The 21,845-nt window shown below is 41.4% G+C and overlaps 1 protein-coding gene across 1 annotated transcript in view; it reads right to left on the minus strand.

Annotated features, from left to right (window-relative positions):
- The window catches only part of SVIL (supervillin), a 110,762-nt gene that overhangs the window by 80,956 nt on the left and 7,961 nt on the right, over positions 1 to 21,845 (minus strand). The window contains exons 3-5 of the mRNA XM_068987115.1: positions 13,048 to 13,105; positions 12,782 to 12,933; positions 8,712 to 9,387 (exon numbers count right to left, since the gene is read on the minus strand). Of these exons, the coding sequence (XP_068843216.1) occupies positions 8,712 to 9,387; positions 12,782 to 12,933; positions 13,048 to 13,055 (836 nt within the window). The 5' untranslated portion in view covers positions 13,056 to 13,105. The remainder of the gene's footprint in view (positions 1 to 8,711; positions 9,388 to 12,781; positions 12,934 to 13,047; positions 13,106 to 21,845) is intronic.

Raw genomic sequence — 21,845 nt, forward strand, 5'->3', positions numbered from 1 at the left:
TGGACCAGAATATAAATGATGGTCTCTGAGCCTGCTGTGTAGGTCAGTGATCCCTTCTTCCCATCACAACTTTCTTGAGGAAGGAAAAGACCCATGGCCTACATTCCCTGCAAATCCCTTATACGTTGAGGCCTGATACAGAGTTTGCAGACTGGCTATTTCAAGCAGCACTGCTACCGTTTCTTGAGACGTCATGAAGACGTGGAAAACAGCAGAACATTCACTCAGAAATAACTGATGGAGGCCCTTGATATGTGTTAGATGAGGGGAAGGAGTTGGGAAAATGACTGAGATACAGTATCTATTCTTCCTGCAAGACTGCTACAAAAGTAATGCTATCACTGAGATCATCCTTACCAATCTTATGGATTGGCTTAATATCAGATTCATGGCGCCATATTGGGGAAATCCTGGCAAAACTGCTAACATCCTTATCTGGGTGTGTCAGCTTTGTTGTAGGATACTGGGTATCTAGATGTCCCTCTTCCTGAGACAGGAAGCACAGGGGGAGCTGCATTTGTGGGACACTTCATTTGGTACATGAGGTCTTTCTCCCCTTTCCCCCTTTTGGCAGAAACATCATCAAGAAGTCAAACAGATAAACTTAGGGCTCCCTGTGGCAAGTCAAGTCTCAGCTTTATAACCATACTGGGAAAAGGACAATCTGATAAAGAGAAGAACAGACTGGTTTGGGAGTCCAGCAGCACAGAATGTGTGAGAGACTCCAAAAATGACTCTGGTTTCTATTAAGACAGGGAGAAAGTTACACAAGGTGGACTCTCTGAAAGTATTCACATTCATCAAGAGCTCAGTGAGAATGAGACCCCCAGATGTGACCCAACCACTGGAGAACACAGGCGGACTAGTGCTACCTGCGTTATTGACAATTCACATTCATTAATGTCCTCTAAGATTGGACTAGCCATCTTGGCAGTCACATAAAGAACTTATTGTCAACTAAAACTCCAAGGTCTGCTTCACATGAACTGCTATTAAATCAAGTTTCTCCAATCCTGAATTTATACACTGATTTTTTTCCCCCTTCTAAATACAGGACTTACTTTCTTAAATTTCATCTTGTTAGTTTCCTACCACTATTCCAGGTACAGGCACTCTCTCGCCTCCATGCTCCCGTAGTCTCTTCCTTCTTTCTCTCTCTCCCCCATCCCCTCTAATCTCTTCTCTCTCAATCCCTCCCCTTCTTCCTTTTTTCTTTTTTTCCTACCAACAAATTTACTTACAGTCCCTCCTCCAGAAATTGGTATCTCCAAGATCACCTAATGAAATGCCAAACAGGACCAAGTTAAGAAGCAAGGCCAATGTGGAACCAAGACTGCATCACCTCATGTGTAGGTAATTGCAGCCACCTCTTTAGTGGCCTCCCTCACTGGAATCAATTCTCCTTCAGCCAAATCCCCCACACTCCTCCAGAGTATTCTTTCTAAAGTACATAACCAAGCATCCTTGCTTTCAAATCCTTTGGGCACTTCCCATTGTACTGTCCACCAGGAGAAGGCCAAATTCTTTGTCATAAGTTGTCCCGTGGTTGGTCACCACCTGACTATCTCAACTCATCCCATCCCCTTCCTTCTAGGTCACCTGAAGCAGCCACCTCTCCATGTCTAGCAAACTCACCACATCCTCAAGGACTTAGTTCAACTACAACCACTTCTCCAAGGAGGAAAGATGAACAACTTATCTTGGTTATTCCCCTGGCACCCAACCTTGGGCTCTATAATCTTATTTACCCCACTGTGTTGTGGTTAACTCATACACTTAAAAAAAATAACATGCCCACCCAGAAACACAGTGCCTGGCACAAGATAGCTTTCTTGAATGAATAGCTAAACTACTTCAGAGCTGAAATTAACCCATAAATCAAGACCTTTCAGGTTTGGGTGGATGGACAGATGCCTACTGAGTTTGAGTTTTTCCCCACCCTGACTACAAGTTTTCATTTTGTTTATGGGGATGAGGTTTTTAAATACCTTATGTAAATCCACATAAACATTTTCTATAATATCCTCAATCTTATATCCTAAAGTCTCTAGCCTTCAAAGGGCAAAACCAGCTACCTCTTTTTTCTACTATGATGGAAAATAGAACTGACATTAATAACAAGAGCAACATGTCAAGAAGAACTCCGATGGATTCAGAGACCTTGAATGACTGACCAGATCATGGACTCAGCTATATGATCCTAATCCAGTTACTTAAAGTCTTTCATCTTCAGGGCTTTTCATGTATAAAATAGAGTTTTAAACTAAATAATCTCCCAGGTTATTTCTGATTTTAAGAATTTAATATTCTTTAACACAGTATCTATTCTGTGGGGTCCTGGGATGAGCCAGCTCTCTATTGGGCAGTGGCTACCTCCCCAGGAGAGGGCTATAGGGTTACCTGTGAAAGAGATGGTGACCTTGAGTATAAGAGAACTTTTTTTTTTTATGATGTGGCAACTAGAGAATTATATCACCAGGAAATAAGAACTCACCCTAAATTGTCATGGAAAGGAGTTGCTCTGGGTTTGCATCCCTAAGTGTCTAATAAAATGACATGCTTTGACTCCTCATAACCCCTTAGAGTTAATGGACAAAAAAGTGATTCCTGCCACCAAAATGAAGTCAAATCCAGCACAGTAAAACTGGTTTCACCCTGTTAGTGTCTAGCTCTAATTATATAACAGCTGCTAATTATAAAACATGATTCAGTTTAAGAAGAATAGCTATTAACACCAGCATCTCATTCAAATTAACAGTTTATTTGCTGAAAGTTGCTTGTTTGGAAAAACTGCTAACGATTGCTTTGCACATTCACACGGGTGTATGAATGTGCAAAGCCACAAGCACACAGGCAAAATATTGTATTTTAAAATCTATCAGACATTTGAATTTTTAGGACATACCAGCTAGTATTTTGGGTGGCATCATCTTATTTTTGTTCAGTTGATAGAAATGGACTCTTGACAGTGAAAACAGAATAAAATGAAAAAAAAAAAAAAGGCAATAAGTTAACTGTAAAAATGGCCCAAAGCTAGAAGAACAAGACAAGAGTGATGTCTGGGGAGACAGGAACTGAAAGGTGAAAGCAATCCTGTGTCAATACAAACACAGACACGTAAGAAGTACCCAGCGGTCTCTTTAGAGAGTAGATCCTCAGAGATCTTTGTTCCCACGACATTCTGCCCCAATGTAGACTCTGTGTTAGGAAACTTCCTGCCGTGGCAGAGACAGAAGCTGACCCAGAAATGCCAATGGTCAAGAGGCAGTTGCCTCGCTCAGCATCTCACCAATTAACTACAACAATGAGCTCCAGGCTCTGGAGACGGTTTTTAGATGCAAACCTCTCACTGGCAGATACGCAAACGATCAGAAATAAAGGATAAAAACTCTAAACTTGAGAAGCCACATGCATCCTAATGTTCATAGCAGCACTATTCACTAAAGTTAAGATATGGAAACAGCCTAAGTGTCCATCAACAGATGATGGATAAAGAAGATGTGATGTGTACATACACAATGGAATATTCCTCAACCATAAAAAAGAATAAAATATCGCTATTTGCAGTAACCTGGATGGACCTAGAGAGATTATAATACTAAGCGAAGTACATCATAAAGACAAATACCATAAGGCACCACTTATATGTGGAATCTAAAATACGACAGAAATAAACATATCTATGAAACAGGAAGAGACTCACAGACATAGAGAACACACTTGTGGTTGTCAAGGGGGAAAGGCAGGGGAGAGATGGATTGGCAGTTTGGGATTAGCAGATGCTGACGATTATATATAGGATGGACAAACAACACGGTCCCACAGTAGAGCACAGGGAACTATTCAATATCCTTGATAAACCGTAATGGAAAAGAACATGAAAAAGACTTTAGTGTACGGCAGAAATTAACTATACTTCAATTAAATTTAAAACAAAACAAAACCTTTTATTTATTTATTTTGGCTGCAGTACACGGCTTGTGGGCTCTTAGTTCCCTGATCAGGGACTGAACCCCGGCTCCTGGCAGTGAAAGAACAGAATCCTAACCATTGAACCACCAGGGAATTCCCAAAACAAAACAGCTTTGAATTAAAACAGAAAAAGGAAAAAAGAAACGGTAAGACTGTATCATAATCCTGCTTCCTTCCTGGATGGCCAGAGTCTGCAAGTCATACTGTTGCAGAAATGGTTCATTCTGGAGGGGGCCCTGGCCTACTGCGCGGCCAGCGCGCAGCTCTGAGGAAGCCCCGTTCAAACCATCCTTCACCAATGGCAGCCACCCCTGATCAAAGGTCAGCGTCGGCGCTGCATGAAACCCCCACCATCATTTTTCTGGCCATGAATGGTAGTTCACTAAGTGGGAAGAGGAGTGGTGGGGATCCCAGGAGAGTAATAATAATAATAAAACCCCAAGGGTTCTCTAGAGCGGGTCACCACTGGAAAATTAGCTGTGCTTCTCTTCTTCCCAGTTCCTGTAGGGAAATACACATGCTCAGGAGAAGGGCAGGTGTGGGACGTGGTGGGGGGGGGTGTGTGATCTGCACTCACAAAATTAACCCAGATGGTGCACTTTATTGTTTGTGACATTAAGAGATGCACCAAATAGCAAACTAACAAGAGCTTTGGATTTAAGATTTCTAATGGAGCTCAGACCTAAAAATTTTGAATAACACAGAGGCTCCCAATACCTTGGACTTTTATTCTAAAATTCACAGTGGCCAAATTAACAAAGAATGGTTCATTTCAGTTATACCATCTATTTGGAAAATACAATTCCTGAAATTCCAAATTTACAGAATTTGGTAGGATGCAGGAATGGTGGTTGGCATGTGACTTATTCTCTATTACCAATATAGCATATACAGAGATAAATATGTAAAAATATAGTGTGTGTGTGTGTGTGTGTGTGTATGTATATATTGCTCTGTTACTGTGTATATTCTTAGTTTGCTACAGAACAATATTTTCATATGAATTTCTGGACAACTGACAGGATTTCTGAACTAAAGATTCTGTTACTATCATACATACACACACATATAACACACACACATACATACATATCTTCTCTATCATATAAATGGATCATTGTAAAAGTGAAAGTCGCTCAGTCGTGTCCAACTCTTTGCAACCCCATGGACTATACAGTCCATGGAATTCTCTAGGCCAGAATACCAGAGTGGGTAGCCTTTCCCTTCTCCATGGGATCTTCCCAACCAAGGGATCAAACCCAGGTCTCCTGCATTACAGGCAGATTCTTTACCAGCTGAACCACAAGGGAAGCCCAAGAATACTGGAGTGGGTAGCCTATCCCTTCTCCAGGGGATCTTCCCAACCCAGGAATCAAACCAGAGTCTCCTGCATTGTAGGTGGATTCTTTACCAACTGAGCTATGAAAATAAACTTATCACTCAGCTAAATATTGCCCTAAAAACTGTTAGTGACCTTATAATGCTTAAAAACAGTATAGTACAAGAGCTAATGATTATTCTATTTGTACACATATTTGCATTAGCATATATGAGAACATATAAAAAACTGTACTTTCAATATTTGGCTCACATTTGAATTTTTAGGACATTGTGTGAAGTCTTTGGATGCTATTTTCATGAGTGATATATTCCTATTTAATTAATGAAACAAACAACAGCCTCTTCCTAGTAAGTACAAAGTGAAATGATGGAGCAGGAGTGACAATTCAGAGATAAATAATCCCAAAACCGCCTAATACAGAGATTTACAGGGATGAAAGAGTAAAGCATAGCAGTGAGAAAAAGATTCCATTCAGTGATAGGACAAAGCCAGTATGTTCTTCAATTGTTTTGCCATTTGTAGATATTTTTCTGGTCATTTCTTAATCTTCTAAACTTCTGTCACATATTTCCAGGTCAGATACCATCTTATTTTCACTTACAGTTACTGGGTCACCAAGAGTTCTTTGTTGTTTTAATTCACAAAGTATTTTTGTCTCTCTTCTCCCCAAATGGAAGTCAGACAACAATGACCCCCTGACACCTGAATTTCCCGGCGCTAGAGGAAGGACTACCAGCAGAATGTTAATCCACTTAAATCCATCTTTAAAAGCTGAACAAATGAAGTCACTGTGGACTAAATCCCAACGCTATTTTAACATCATACCTGTCACACATTACTTTCCTTGCTTTTTAAGGTAAACACATCTCTGGTCTTTTCCTTCTCTATATGAAATGATTTGTGTTTCTTGGCCTGCTAATTTGTATGTCTTGAGTGGCTTCAAAAAGCAAGACATATACTTCCTTGCAAACTCCTTTACAATTTCTTCATTCTTTTAAGCCTTTCTTCGGTGAAAGAAAGGCACTGTCAGGCAGAGGCTAGGTGTATGAACACTCCCAGGTAACATGCCTCGTCAAATAACCAGGAGGGGACTTCCCTGGTGGTCCACTAGTTAAGACTCGCCTGCCATTACAGGGGACATAGGTTTGATCCCTGGTCCAGGAAGATTCCATGAGCTGTAGGGTCTGGAGCCTGTGCACCACCACTTCTGAGCCTGTGTGCCCTACAGCTCATGCTCTGCACTGAGACTGAGCACCTCAGCTAAAGAGCAGCCCCCACTCTGCAGCTAGAGAAATCCCACACACAGCAATGAAGACCTAGCGCAGCCAAAAATGTTTAAAAAGCAACAAAACCTAGAAGGAAGTGGGCTCTTAAGATTTTAAGTGATATATATTTTTGATTATTGAGACTTTAACTCACACAGAACTATCACGTATCCTATCATTTTACCTGGAATACTCTGCACAGTTTTTATTATTATAAGTGAAGTGAAAGTGAAGTTGCTCAGTCTTGTCCGACTCTTTGCTACCCCGTGGACTGTAGCCTACCAGGCTCCTCTGTCCATGGGATTTTCCAGGCAAGAATACTGGAGTGGGTTGCCATTTCCTTCTCCAGGGGATCTTCCCAACCCAGGGATGGAACCCAGGTCTCCTGCACTGCAGGCAGACGCTTTAACCTCTGAGCCACCAGGCTTCAAAAATCTTGTTGAGAACTGATGATATGTGATGTAGATGGTTAACCCAGACACCACAATGATAAACAATTTTCATGACATGGCAATCAAAAACTGGACTCCTCGTTATTTTTTAAACCATGTAACCCACACAACTCGAGCTTTCTTTCTAATTTGTGATGTTAGGTTCCTTTGTCCTGCTCACATAGCTCACCAAGAGTTTGCTTTGATAGAGTATAACTAACCCAAGAACATTGTTTTTACTACGAAATGCAAATTTCCCAAAACAAAAGAATATGACTATAACATATGTTTCAAAATACGAGACAATAAGTCCCTAAACTTTGAGCAGTTTAGCCTGAAGGATGAACAAAGGCCCTCAAACTACAATCAGGATCCATACTATTGAATTCTCTTAGAAGCTGCTGCTGCTGCTAAGTCGCTTCAGTAGTGTCCGACTCTGCGGGACCCCAACAAGTTCCCCCGTCCTTGGGATTCTCCAAGCAAGAATACTGGAGTGGGTTGCCATTTCCTTTCCCAATGCAGGAAAGTAAAAAGTGAGAGTGAAGTCGATCCGTCGTGTCCGACTCTTAGGGACCCCATGGACTGCAGCCTACCAGGCTCCTGTCTGTGGGATTTTCCAGGCAAGAGTACTGGAGTGGGTTGCCATTGCCTTCTCCTCTCTTAGAAGCTAATATCGCTAAATATTCTAGTGTAGATGGTCAAGCCAGTAGCAGCTGGTCTCAGAGTCAATACACTTCAATAACTGAAATAGTCTGTTTTAGACGTAAAACTGCCACGTGAAGATGGCCATATTTACTTTGTCCCAACGTGGAATAAACAGCAGTATTTTCCATCATGTTTTCTTTTTTTTTTCCTAGAATAAATTTACCTGATCTCAGGTTCTTATCCCCCTCAATTCACCTGCAAACCTAATGTTTATTTGAACTGAAAAAATACATTTAGGAGTCTGCCTAGACAACTAGCCTAAACCATGAAGTAGGAGATTTATGTAAATTGCATTCTAATTGTTCAGCACACTTTTTAGATTCAAATATCTAAACTGAACTCAAATTTAAACTTAGATATTTAAATTGAGAGAGAAACATATATCCTCTTCGGGCATCTGACTTTCTGATTTTATCCATTCTCTGATTTTCCATTCGCTGACTCTGTGAAGCAGCAATTTCTCCTACTGGTGGATCTTTTCAATGAGGTGCTTTGATACACAGCAGTATCCTTAGCACGCTGATGTACTATGTAACATATGTTATAGTCATAGTCGGTGTATACTGGGCATACTTCACATTACCTAAACTGAGACCCAGTGGAAACTGGGTAGTGGTGCCCTTCCACTTGGTGATTTTAAATGACAGCAACAGAAACAATGGCTCCAAAGTCTTGGGTACGATCACAGGAAAACGAAGGAAGAGACACTTGTTAAAGGCAGGTGAGAAATAGAAGAAAGGTCTTGAAAATGTGTCGCCCTAACACCTGTTCAGTTTATTCTTTTAAAAAAGAACATACCAAGAACTAAATTGATAAATTTAAGACTGGGAAGCTTCCTGCTTTGGTAGAACCTGTGTTGACACTGTGAAAATGAAAAAAAATCATCAATATCATTATTTCTGTAGTTAGCCCAGAACTTTGCAGAGCTCTGAGGACCCCAAATCTCAGACACAGAAGCGGCAGAAGGGATGTAGGTGACGGTGGGTCAACACTTACCTGGCTCGAGCCTCCACAGGGAGTGGCAGGTCACTGGCGGAGTGGCTTGGGGAGGCTGGCTGCCCAGGCGATGCACTGGGCAGGCTGTGCACTGGCTTTGGGGACCTTGGCACTTCACCGAGGGCAGAGTCTCGCCCGGAGAACGAGAAGGAGGCGGCGACCTCCCCTGCAGGTGGCAGGTCTCGGGCCAGCCCGGTGGCACTGGGCTCTTGACCACGTCTTTGGTTTTCTGCGTTGAGCAGCACCTCTGTGTCGGAAACACCGTCGCTCCGGTGCAGGCCATAGTCCTTAGACTCAGCCACGCAGGTCCTGAGCCCCGAGAGCTCAGTCCTGGAGTAGGACGAGCCGGAGTCTCTGCTGGACTCGGCCGATCGCTCACTTCTTCCCCCCCTTTTCTCCACAGCCTCGGGGTCCTTTCTGGACCTGCTGTATCGAAATGGAGTTTCAGAGTCCACTTCCGGATCCAGGGTGAGCCCATACTTTTCTGCCAGCTGCCGTCTTCTCTCTGCTTTGTACCTGGCGATTCTTTCGGCTTTGGACTCGAGGCTTTGGGTGTCCATGATGCCTGAGCTGTAGGGGGAGTCAGCATGGATGCCTGAGGTTTCTGTGCACTGTTTGGATCGAGTCTGCTTTTCTAGTGAAGAATCTGAAGTTTCTTCTTCTTCATTTGATCGACCTACAAGAAGATCATATACACAGAATTCAATCAAAGACATGCATTTATTCTACTCTGTTCTGTATACAACACACTGAGTGGCCAGGCTGTGAAGAACAGATTTCTCCCCTCCTTGAGGTCACCTACAGTGATTTACCTGGGAGGCTGAGGAAGTCTGAGGTCTGCAGGGAAATACATTAAGGGCTGAGATGCTCTGTGCACCGCACAAGCCATGTCAGGCATGGCCTCGGCTTAAAGCTCAATCTTGACAGCCTTCACTGCTGCTCAGTGTCATTTCCCCTTATTCATGTACTTTTCTGCTTTTGAGTTTAATATTTCATGTGTGAGGCCAGAGGATGTGTTCAGAGTCCTCTAGAAAGGATAACAGATATTTGAACTGCTGTAATTTGACAAGTGACGAGAGTGTGGTTTCTCAGGATCTGATAGTAACTATAATAATAATGGGCCATGTCAATATCTGCCAGGTAGTGGTGGTACTCTCTGTTAACAGAAGTGGCTTTTTCCAATTACACTATGCATGTGTGATGTAGAAAAGGTCTACAATGAAAACACAGGAAAGTTAGCCCCCAAGTCACCAATAATCACTAATCTATAATCATCAGTAATAAATAAATGCATAATTTGCTAAACTTTCCTACATACTCTTTCTAGTCTTAGTGATTGTTTTCTATATAACTCATATTTTATATAAACCTTGAGAGTCCCTTGGACTGCACGGAGATCCAACCAGTCCATTCTGAAGGAGATCAGCCCTGGGATTTCTTTGGAAGGACTGATGCTAAAGCTGAAACTCCAGTACTTTGGCCACCTCGTGCAAAGAGTTGACTCATTGGAAAAGACTCTGATGCTGGGAGGGATTGGGGGCAGGAGGAGAAGGGGACGACAGAGGATGAGATGGCTGGATGGCATCACTGACTCAATGGACATGAGTCTGAGTGAACTCCGGGAGTTGGTGATGGACAGGGAGGCCTGGCGTGCTGCGATTCATGGGGTCGCAAAGAGTCGGACACAACTGAGCGACTGAACTGAACTGAATGTTCTACATAAAACATTTCCCTGCTTGCAAATCTTATTATGAAGATATCATTTTTAAGGCTTTATACTATTCAATAGGCATTTTAGAATCAATTTAAGCCGTCTCATATTTTTAGGCATTTAAGTTGATTCTAACTTTTAATCCATCTTATTTTCTGATTACAATTACAAAAGATAGTTGCGTAAAAGTAGAATTGCTTTATCAGTAGGTACCTCATTTTAAGATACTTGCTATATTGTCAAATTAATTGCTATAAAGTTTGTGTCAATTTACAATGAAACCTGAAATTTATGTTCTCTCACAAACACTGCTAATTTTTTAAAAAATCACCTTTGAAAATATGAAAAAGAATGTGCATATATGTATAACTGAACCACTTTGCTGTACAGCAGAAATTACCTCAACCCTGTAAATCAGCTATATTTCAATAAAAATAAAGAACGCATCCTTGTAATATATAAAACCATAAATGAGAATATCAAATAATCATATAATTTATTATCTTTCTATATCTGTTGTACTTCATTTTACACCTCTATTTTGGATTTATATAAATAGTTCCATATTTCTAAAAATGTTTGTCATGATGTCATGTTGCTCCAAAAAATTAAAAATTGCCCTAGATTACCAGGAAAAAGAGGATGCATGCATTTTTCAATTATTTAGTAGCCATTTTATTATCTTTTTCTCCTCTAGAATATCTGGTCAAGCTTGTTGCTCTATATTCTTTTGATTCACAGTGTCTCATTTTAGTCAATGTATGTATAATTTTATAGGTATATGAGTTCTTTATATTTTTCATGAACATTTCCAAACTTAATTTTTTGTGAAGTCTGTTGAAGATTGTCTTTGAAGCACAGATGTTCAATATGTAGTCAAATCAATTGACCTGGTCACTGGTGATTTCTACCACTGTTTCTGTGTTTTGAAAGTTCATTTCCATTCAACTGGACCTAAATATTCATTTTTGTTTCCATATTCTTAATTATTCTCTTATAATTGATGATGTGAGTCACTGAATCTTATTTTTGTGTTGAGTAGGAAGTGAGGATGGGACATTGTCTCTCCCCATTGCCATCCCATTTTTCCCAAGACAAGTTTGTTAAATAATTCTTCCTGACTAACATGATGCTTACAAGATCATATGATACATTTTATATACAATAGGATTTATTTTGGTACTCTGGGTATTCTCGATTCTTCATGTGTGTAATGAGAAAAAAAACCTTAGTTCTCTAGTTTTCTGGCCATAGAAAACCAGAAATTGTAGAGACAAGCAAACTGATCACATTATGAAGGGAAACTAGCAACTCCCTCTGAAGAAGAAACTAGAAGACGCTGGCTATTCAAAGCAGTAGCACAGGGCAGCAGAACCTGGGATGCAGACAGGAAGAGCAGCCCCGTTATATGCCATTCTCTCCTAAGGTCACGTGGGATATCTGATGCTCATACCAACATCCAAGAAAGCACAGAAAAACTAAGTTATGTTTGACATGCTATTTAACAAGAAATAAATATACAATGCATTTAAAATTACACCTATTTAAATAATTTAAAGAGGATATTTGTTGCATAAACACAGAGTGAGACCCCTAAGCATCTGAGGTCCAGCTTTGCCTGTCAAGTTCCCCGCGAGCAGCTCGGCCCTGTGCTGGGCATCAGGGCATTCTGTTTAAACCTATTATATATAAGAGATGGCTGTCTTATTCAGCCTTTTCCCAAACAAACCTGAGGATCTCTGACAGCTGGGGCCCTGAAGAGATGGAGAGAAAGAGCCAGAACCTGCCCCTGGTGGGGCCCAGGCTGGGGTTGGGGAGAAATGATTGGTCATCAATTACTTAACAGTGGGGTCCTTTCTTGTTGTGACACCAGGGGACCACACCTGGGAGGCATGGTGGAGCTGATGTGCGTGTTGCTGCCGGTTTTAACAAACACATATCTTAAAAAAAATTACAATCTGCACAGTTCACTTGTTGCAACATCTCTTTTTCCAGGAGTGCTGGATAGAAAACACTGATGATAGGGAATTCCTGGTGGTCCAGTGGTTGAGAACCAGCCTGCCAAGACAGGGGACATGGGTTCGATCCCTGGTCCAGGCACAAGATTCCACATGCTGTGGGGCAACTAAGGCCACGTGCCACAACGATTGAGCCTGCACGCCTTGAGCCTATGCTCCACAGCAGCAGAAGCCACTGCAAAGAGAAGCCTGCCCACAGAAACTAGAGTGGCCCCCGCTCACCACAATTAGGGAGAACCCGAGAAGCCACATAGACCCAGCACAGCCAAAAATAAATAAAGTTAAAAAAATTAAAAAAAAAAAAAAAGGGTTGATGAGAGGCCTGCCGGCCACAAGCTCACCAATGTGCGGGCTGGCCGGGTCTGTGGCACGCATGTATCTGGGCGTGTCCTCCTCCAGCAGGCGATGAGTCACCAAGCCCGTGCAGCTCTGCAAGAGGATAGGCTGCGTGTCGGTTTCAATTCCTTCTAAGCGCCGGGCAATTCTTTCTTTTCTGTGTGAGACACCAACCGAGGCAGAGTGAGTCAGGGGCATTGGTTCTCCGGGAACACTGGTCACTGCTAGGCAAACTCTTCTCCTTCTTCATTAGGTACAATGAACATCTTACCTTTTCATTTCTAAAAATTCTTTCCTCTTTGGTTCAAAGATTTTTCTTAATTCTGCAACTAAAAGAAGACAAAAAAGAAGAAAAAGATGATCCGGTAGTTAGCTGTCATGCATTCATTTCATTCACTCATTCACACAACATCTATCTTTGGAACTCCGTTTATGGCTCCCTTGCAACAGTGATGTACAAAGCAGACAGAGTTCTTGCAGACTGTGTAATAACAGGGGAGGTAGGCGCCAAATGAGTAGGCATGCACGCAAATATAGACACAGATACACACTCACACGTACATGTCACAGGTTGGTCTAAGAAGTAACACCGTGAGAACAAGAGACGGAAAAAAGAAGTGAGCTCTATTTCGCCCAGGAGAACCAGGGGAGGCCTCACCAGTTTGTCTTTAGGTTTTTCTCTAGTCAGCAGAAAGCTCACTATCTGGTTTTTAGTTTTATATAGTATTTTAAACTCTCCATCCTGCAAAACTTCAAACATTTGCAAAAGCAGAGACTGGAGGACTATGAGCGCCACGTGCCACCAGCAGGTTATACCACTCAAGAGCTCACAGCAGTCTGGCCTCACCCATCACTGAACCTGTAAAGATTTGCAGCCTCCTTCCTGCTTGGGTTTCTAAGGTTTCGTAATGTGGTACACCTTCTCCAATACAGTTTAGATTAACCTGGTTCCTGTGCCTCCCCTTTCCAAGCTTTCACTGGGAGGAAATGTTAACATGTTTCCTTGCTGGAATTTAGGTGGATGGTAGAAAGGTGATGACCCTCACTCCCCTGGGCAACACTGAATGATCAGACGAACGTTTTGCTGATCTTGGGAGGGCCTCAGATAACACTGACCACAAGGATATTTTTATTGAGAGGCCACAGGTTTCTGTGGAAATGGCCAAATTTGGTAGAGAAATTTTTCTTGCTTCCTCCTCAATCCCGTGAATTCACAAGAGCTCCTCTGAGCTTTTCCTGCTGATGTCCCAGGAAGAGAGGAGTGGCAATAGGCCTAGGGCCCATGAAACATCTGCAAGGCTGAGTCAAAGCAGAAGCTCAAACGATGGGATATAAATGCTTGGGATTTAATTTGCAACTGCTTCAATTTCCACTTGAAAATTGGAACTTCAATTTCCATTTTTTTAAGTGGCTATTTTTATTTTTGGCCACATTTCGTGGCTTGCAAGATTTTAGTTCCCTGATCAGGGATTGAACCTATGGCCTTAGCATTGAGAGCATGAAGTCCTAATCACAGGACTGCCAGGAAATTCCCTAAGTGGTTCTGTTTAGGAAGGAGTCAAAACCATACATGTGCGTGCACACATGGCTTCTAAACTGTCCTTTGATTGTGTTCAGAGATACCAGCCATGTTTTTATTTATTTATTTTTAAATGACAGCTACCTTAACAGTGGGTTGGACTGACATTTTAACAAGGATAGTTGGCTTCACAGGTATCTCTGTCACCAGTGGCCTTCCCGGGAGTAGCTAAGAGCAAATGCTCGCAAGTAGAAGACCAGGGTCCAGTGACAATGGTACCTCCTGCCTTTGGAGGAAGTGTGGCTTATCACTGCTTCCCAGTTAACAAATGAGCTCTCACGAGATGGTGGTGATAAAACTTTCATGGCTGGTAGCACAGGTTCTGGAGATATTTTCAAGGATAAGTATCAATGAATTATTTAAAACCCGAAGTGGAAAACTGAACTCTATTTTTCATAAAACTGCTCCAGAAACAGTTGACACCAAATTCCAAGGACTCTGGGAGGCTTGTCTTAAACCTGTGCCCCAAACCCATAACTGAGAAATGGAGCATACGAATAGAACCTGAGTGGTACAACGACATGTTGCCTTTTCTCCTGAATTATTTCAGGAGAATATACTGCCTTTCTCCTGAAATATTTCAGGTAGATTACAGTCTGAAAGTGTGTGTGCACGCTCAGTCATGTCTGACTCTTTGCAACCCCATAGACTATATAGACTGTAAGGCTCCTCTGTCCATGGGGTTTCCCAGGCATGAATACGGGAGTGGGCTGCCATTTTCCTCTCCAGGGGACCTTCCCAACCCACGGATGGAACGCAGGTCTCCTGCCTTGACAGGTGGACTCTTTACCACTGAACTACCTGGGCAGCCAAATGTGTGTATCCCCCTCACAAATTCATATGTTAAAATTCTAACCCCCAAAGTGATAATATTAGGAGGCGGGACCTTAGGGAGGGATTAGGCCCCGTGCTCATGAATGGGACTGGCCCTTTAATAAAGAAGCCCCACAGAGCTCCCAAGGGTTTCCCTGGTGATCAGATAGTAAAGAGTTTACCTGTGATGCAGGAGACCTGGGTTCAATCCCTGGGTTGGGAAGATTCCTTGGAGAAGGAAATGGCGACCCACCCCAGTATTCTTGCCTGGAGAATTCCATGGACAGAGGAGCCTAGTGGGCTACAGTCCATGGGGTTGCAATGAGCTGGACACGACTGAGCAACTGACACTTTCACCACTTTTTCACAGAGCTCCCGAGCCCCATCCACCACGTGAGGATGTCATGAGAAGTTGGCAGCCTGCAACTAGCAAGAGGGCACTCACCAGAACCTGACCATGCTGTCGCCCTGATCTTGGACTTCTAGTCCCCAGAACAGTGAGCAATAAACTTCTGCTGTTTATAAACCATCTGAATGAAGTAAGCCAGAACAAGCATAAAAAATAAGAATGCAATGCATTCGGAGAGGCACACGATGTCTACTCTGAACAATCAAGTTGACTTTTCTGGTCCTCATTTGCGACTGAAAATCATTTTTATCTCATTAAAACATGAACATTTTCTATAGAACTTGTGCACCTGAAAACATTTAAAGAAAATCCAGCAGTACAGTGAAAAAGATAAGCAACATGCTCCATCTTGACATTATTTCCCATAATCCGGAAAGAAAGGTCAACTCATGGTGAGTTGACACGCATGTAACATAATCACTATAGTATATCTCTTCCACAGATAACAGGTTGTGTAAACGAGAATGACTTTTTATTTGGCTATGTATGTTTCTGGTTATTTTGTTTCATTTTGCTGGTTTAAAAAAATTTTTTATTTACCTATAGTTGATTCACGAGGCTGTGTTAATGTCTGCTGTACAGCAAACATATACATATATTCTTTTTTATATCCTTTTCCATTATAGTTTATCACAGGATATTGATTACAGTCCCCTGTGCTATTCAGTAGGACCTTGTTGTTTTTCCATCCTATATATAACAGTTTGCATCTGCTAATCCCCAATAACCTCAGATATGCAGATGACACCACCCTTATGGCAGAAAGTGAAGAGGAGCTAAAAAGCCTCTTGATGAAGGTGAAAGAGGAGAGCGAAAAAGTTGGCTTAAAGCTCAACATTCAGAAAACGAAGATCACTTCATGGGAAATAGATGGGGAAACAGTGGAAACAGTGTCAGACTTTATTTTGGGGGGCTCCAAAATCACTGCAGATGGTGACTGCAGCCATGAAATTAAAAGACGCTTACTCCTTGGCAGAAAAGTTATGAGCAACCTAGATAGTATATTCAAAAGCAGAGACATTACTTTGCCGACTAAGGTCCATCTAGTTAAGGCTATGGTTTTTCCAGTGGTCATGTATGGATGTGAGAGTTGGACTGTGAAGAAGGCTGAGCGCCAAAGAATTGATGCTTTTGAACTGTCATGTTGGAGAAGACTCCTGAGAGTCTCTTGGACTGCAAAGAGATCCAACCAGTCCATTCTGAAGGAGATCAGCCCTGGGTATTCTTTGGAAGGAATGATGCTAAAGCTGAAACTCCAGTACTTTGGCCACCTCGTGCAAAGAGTTGACTCATTGGAAAAGACTCTGATGCTGGGAGGGATTGGGGGCAGGAGGAGAAGGGGACTATAGAGGATGAGATGGCTGGATGGCATCACAGCCTCGATGGACGTCAGTCTGAGTGAACTCCGGGAGATGGTGATGAACAGGGAGGCCTGGCATGCTGCGATTCATGGGGTCGCAAAGAGTCGGACACGAACTGAACTGCGCTCTCAGCGACTGAAATGAACTGAATCCCCAAAGTCCAGTCCTTCCCTCCCCTCACCTCCTCCCCCTTGGTAATCAGAAGTCTGTTTTCCATGTTCGTGAATCTGTTTCTGTTTCATAGGTTAGCTCACTTGTGCCACGTTTAGGATTCCACGTACAAGTTGCATCATATGGTATTTGTCTTTCTCTTTCTGACTTATTTCACTTAGTATGAGAATCTCTAGTTGCATTGAATGATGGTTTATTTGAATTGCTAATGCAATTCCAAAGGAGAAAAACTTCAGATGAGCATTTGTAGTACTCCCCACCCCCACTGAATTTTGGTCAGGTATATTCTAATGCACTGTAAAAATAAAAGGCTAGTACTAAGAAAGCATGGAAGTCGCCCCTACTGTGGAAACACGTGGTCACTTCATGTCTTTTGTACAGAGTCCACAGACTGCTCTATCACTGCTCCATCTTCTGACTGCCGGCCCTGAACATAGTTTATTATTATTTATGATCTCCCAAAAGAAGGGTTCCTTCAAAATTTTTATATATTTCAGTCTCAGAGAAAAATTAAGACATTTTTCATTTGTAAACATTTGTTACTATACTTATTTTTACCCCCTTTTCTATCTCCATATGTATATTTACATGTAAATATATATGAAAATATGCATATATTTATGTGTATATACACACGGATATAGGGCTTCCCAGGTGGTAAAAACCTGCCCCGCCAGTGCAGGAGGTGAGTTGGAACCCTGGGTTGAGAAGACCCCCTGGAGAAGGGCATGGCAACCCACTGCAGTCTTCTTGCCTGGAAAATCCCATGAACAGAGGAGCCTGGTGGGCTACAGTCCACGGGGTTGCAAAGAGTCAGACACGACTGAGCAACTGAGCACGGTGAGCACGAAGGCACACACATTCTCATATTCACATATTAATTTTTCTGAACCATTTAAGAGTAAGTTGCAGCCTGATGCTCCTTTTAACTCTAAATCCTTCAGTGTCTCTTTCCTAAAAACAAGGGATTTTGAAAAATTTGATGCAAATGCCATAATTCAATTGACGGTATGCTGTGTCATATGTATATAACTAATACATGGTTCAGAAAATAGCAATATTCGTCATCATAAATCCAGATAGAAACTAGCACAGCTGGTCTAACTTATGTTGCAATAAATTTTCAAGTGCACTGAGACTTGTATGTACACTAAATTATCCCTTGCTAAAGTCCCTGTGATTTTAGTCTGCTGTCCTTGTCTAAGAAATATGGATTCTATGACTCTATTTCTTCAGCAACTTCTGACGGGATTGCATTGGTCATTTTCCAAGTAAGGCAATTTAAGAGGATTTGACATCAGGGGCTATAATACTTTATAAAACTATTTAATTGCCTCATATACTTTGTAATAACGTATAATAGCAATATGCAGGATAATTTGGTCTATTAGGTGCTTTTCTTGGGAAGCATGGTTTCTTCAATTAGCTCTGAGAACAGGCTTTCTGGTAAAGTTATTGTTGATTTCAGTCCCCCAAGTCTGAATACAGTAGAATCTTCCAAAGAAATATAAGTAGTGGGGGGACTGCCAAGAACAGCTCTCCCCTTGCCTGCATTTGATACCATGGGCCAGGTCCAGAATATTCTGAATGCTGATCTTTTCTTCCCCAGGAGTAATCCACTTTAACTTTTACACTTGGATGGCAGCCACTAATACAAAGACCAGCAGCTTATAAAATAAAATCATTACAAACCTAGAGGAAAGAGGGGGAGGTGTGATGGTTATCAGAAGGGTTTTTGGGGGGATAATGAAAATGTTCTAAAATTGACTCTGCTGATCAATGCACGACTCTGTGAAGCTACCAAAAGCCACCAAACTGTCTACTTAAAATGGATAATTGTATAGTATACGGATTATATCTCGTTGAAGCTGTTAAAAAAAATAGAATCATATATTTTGTCCATTTCATAACTCCTAAATGGAAAATCTATTTTAATAGGATAAGCTTTACACTGGTAAAGGGTTTTAATCCCTTGATTACTTGTTCATGATACATGGGTAAAGGAAGTTCCTTAGAGAAAAATCAAAGATCATTTAAAAGCTCAATTTCACAGAAGCATAAATCCCATCACTAAATGAACAGGAAGAAGCTTCTGTAAACTTATAAACCAACATGAAACTCCATGACATTAAAACTCATAATCAATTCCTATTTTTAACCTGTTATTACCAAGAACTGACAGAATACTGAATACACCTGTTAAGGTGGAGAAATAAAAAGACCTCAGGTAATACTGGAGGTCTTTCCAAATGTGTCTGCCCAAATTCACAAAGAGTAAAGACTATGAAATAAATCTATGGGAATTAAGATGAAATTCAGGGGAGGAGGGACCCTAATGCTTAAGAAGCATGTTTGAAAAACCTCATTAATTTAGAAACATAAATCTGGTGAGTACATAATCATCTTTGATTAGGGAAAATCATGGTTTTTAATGACCAATTATGATAATGTCTAATAAAACTGGTTAATAAGTTTATACATTTTAAAATTGTTATATGCAGAGCTCATTGAGCTTTGAGGAATCTAGCATCTCACATTGTTCTTAATTTTTCCGATCTTATTATTTATTATTCACTAAGAGAAGGAAAGGGGGGACAAAGAGAAGAGGAAAACTTTAGTATGTAACTTTCCATAATCAGTCAAATCTAAACCGCTGCTAATATCAGTTTGTTCATTCTTGCTCTTTATTTTGATCACCTTCATAGATTTTTACATTTGGCTTGGGCTTCCCTGGTGGCTCAGATGATAAAGAATCAGCCTACAATGCAGAAGACTTGGGTTTGATCCCTGGGTCAGGAAGATGCCTTGGAGAAGGGGATAGCTACTACCCACTCCAGTATTCTTGCCTGGAGAATCCCATGGACAGAGGAGCCTGGTGAGCTATAGTCCATGGGGTCGCAGAGTTGGACACTCCTGAGCGGCTAACACTTTCAGTGTCACTCAGGTTAAATTGAGTTTGTCTTCTGAAAGAGTCTTACAAATTGGAAGGACTTTTCCATTTCACACCTGGGGCTCCAGGTGGGAACCCCGCACATAGGTGTCCTCCCCAGTTAATGAGATCACAATGCAGTGCCTTTCACTTCCAGGTGCCATGAACGACCAGAATTTTCTTCCTCCTATGAAATCTCTCCTGCCTTCTTATAATTCTACACATTCTTCTTATTTTGGACCTCTGGAGCAAAACAGAACAAGACTCTGTTTCAGTGGACAGTTTTGTTAAACACTTAAAAACTGGAAAATGTCCCTTCTTGAAGTTGTCACCACCAGGCCAAAACCCTGGGGTCCTTCTTCAAGCATCCATCCTCATCAACCTGTGTCCAGGAGTACGACTGGCTCAGTTCCCCAGGATGCACGTAAATTTGTCAGTGGGACTTTTAAAATTGATTTTGTTTCTGTTAAGAGAATATTTTTTCTGGTCTAATTTCGTCTGGGCTTGATCTCATGATTTACTGCTGCTATTTTCAGTTTTTATGTTTTTTTTTTTTTTCAGGACAGAAGAAAACCCTTGATCTTCCACCAGAACTGTTTCTTTTTTTAATTTATTTTTATTGAAATATAGTTGATTTCCAATATTTCAGGAATGTAGCAAAATGATTCAGTTTTATATGTGTGTGTGTATATATACACAGACACACACACATATACATACATATATACATTCTCAGATTCTTTTCTATTATAGGTTATTATGAGATACTGAATATAGTTTTCTATGTTAAACAGTAGGTCCTTGTTGTTTGTCACTTTTATATACAGTATAAAATCTTATAATAGAATTATAATTAATTATTAATGAATCCCCAACTCCTAATTTATCCCTCCCCAGCTTTCTCTTTGATTACCATAAGTTTGTTTTCTAGGTCTGTGAGTCTGCTTCTGTTTTGTAAGTTCATTTGTATCATTTTTTCAGATTCCATGTGTGAGTGATACATGGCGTTTGTCTTTCTCTGACTCTTTTTTTAATCCATTCCTCTGCTGATGGACATTTAGACTGCTGCCATGTCTTGGCTGTTGTAAATAGTGCAACTTTGAATGTCGGTGTGCCATGTATCTTTTCAAATTAGAGAATTATATCTTTTTTGGGTATATGCCCAGGAGTGGGATTGCCGGAAAAGCTGTTTATTCTGAAGCAAGGTTTACACAGCTCATTTGGGATAAACAGTTTGTGAGTTGGTACTCCCCTGAGTTAGTGTTACAGTTGGTAGAAACAAATATCAGGCAATGCTCGTATTATTTCATGCGCAATACTAGACGTAGAGGGCTGGCAGCTGATGCAAATATTTGACTGCATGTACATCTCAACCAGTGAAAGTGTGAACTCACCAGATGTGAGTGTCTACTCGGATAAGAAGAGAGATGTTTAAGGTGCACTTTGCACTGCTTGCTCAGTGTGTTGCCCAGTCGGGAGCTGAAAGATATCCTAGCACTGGAAAGCCTCAGGGGGCTGGAAGCAGTGGGAGGGGGTGGACAGAAAAGAAACGGGCAAGTAAGCAGAGCTCATCACCCCTGGAGAAGGTGAAAAGTAGGAGAGAGATGAGGTGAGGCTGATTCTAGGACTGCTCTCTTATCTGCTATGCCAGCTTCCAGCAAAAACTTGAGGATGCCTAAAATGAAAGGAAGGGACTCATGGTACGGTGAAGTCCATCTACAGAGGAATGGATAAAGATGTGGTTCTTATATACTACGGACTATTACTCAGCCATAAAAAGAAATGAAATTGGATCATTTGTAGAGAT

The sequence above is a fragment of the Capricornis sumatraensis genome, chromosome 15 (genome assembly GCF_032405125.1).
Source record: "Capricornis sumatraensis isolate serow.1 chromosome 15, serow.2, whole genome shotgun sequence".
Lineage (NCBI taxonomy): Eukaryota > Metazoa > Chordata > Mammalia > Artiodactyla > Bovidae > Capricornis > Capricornis sumatraensis.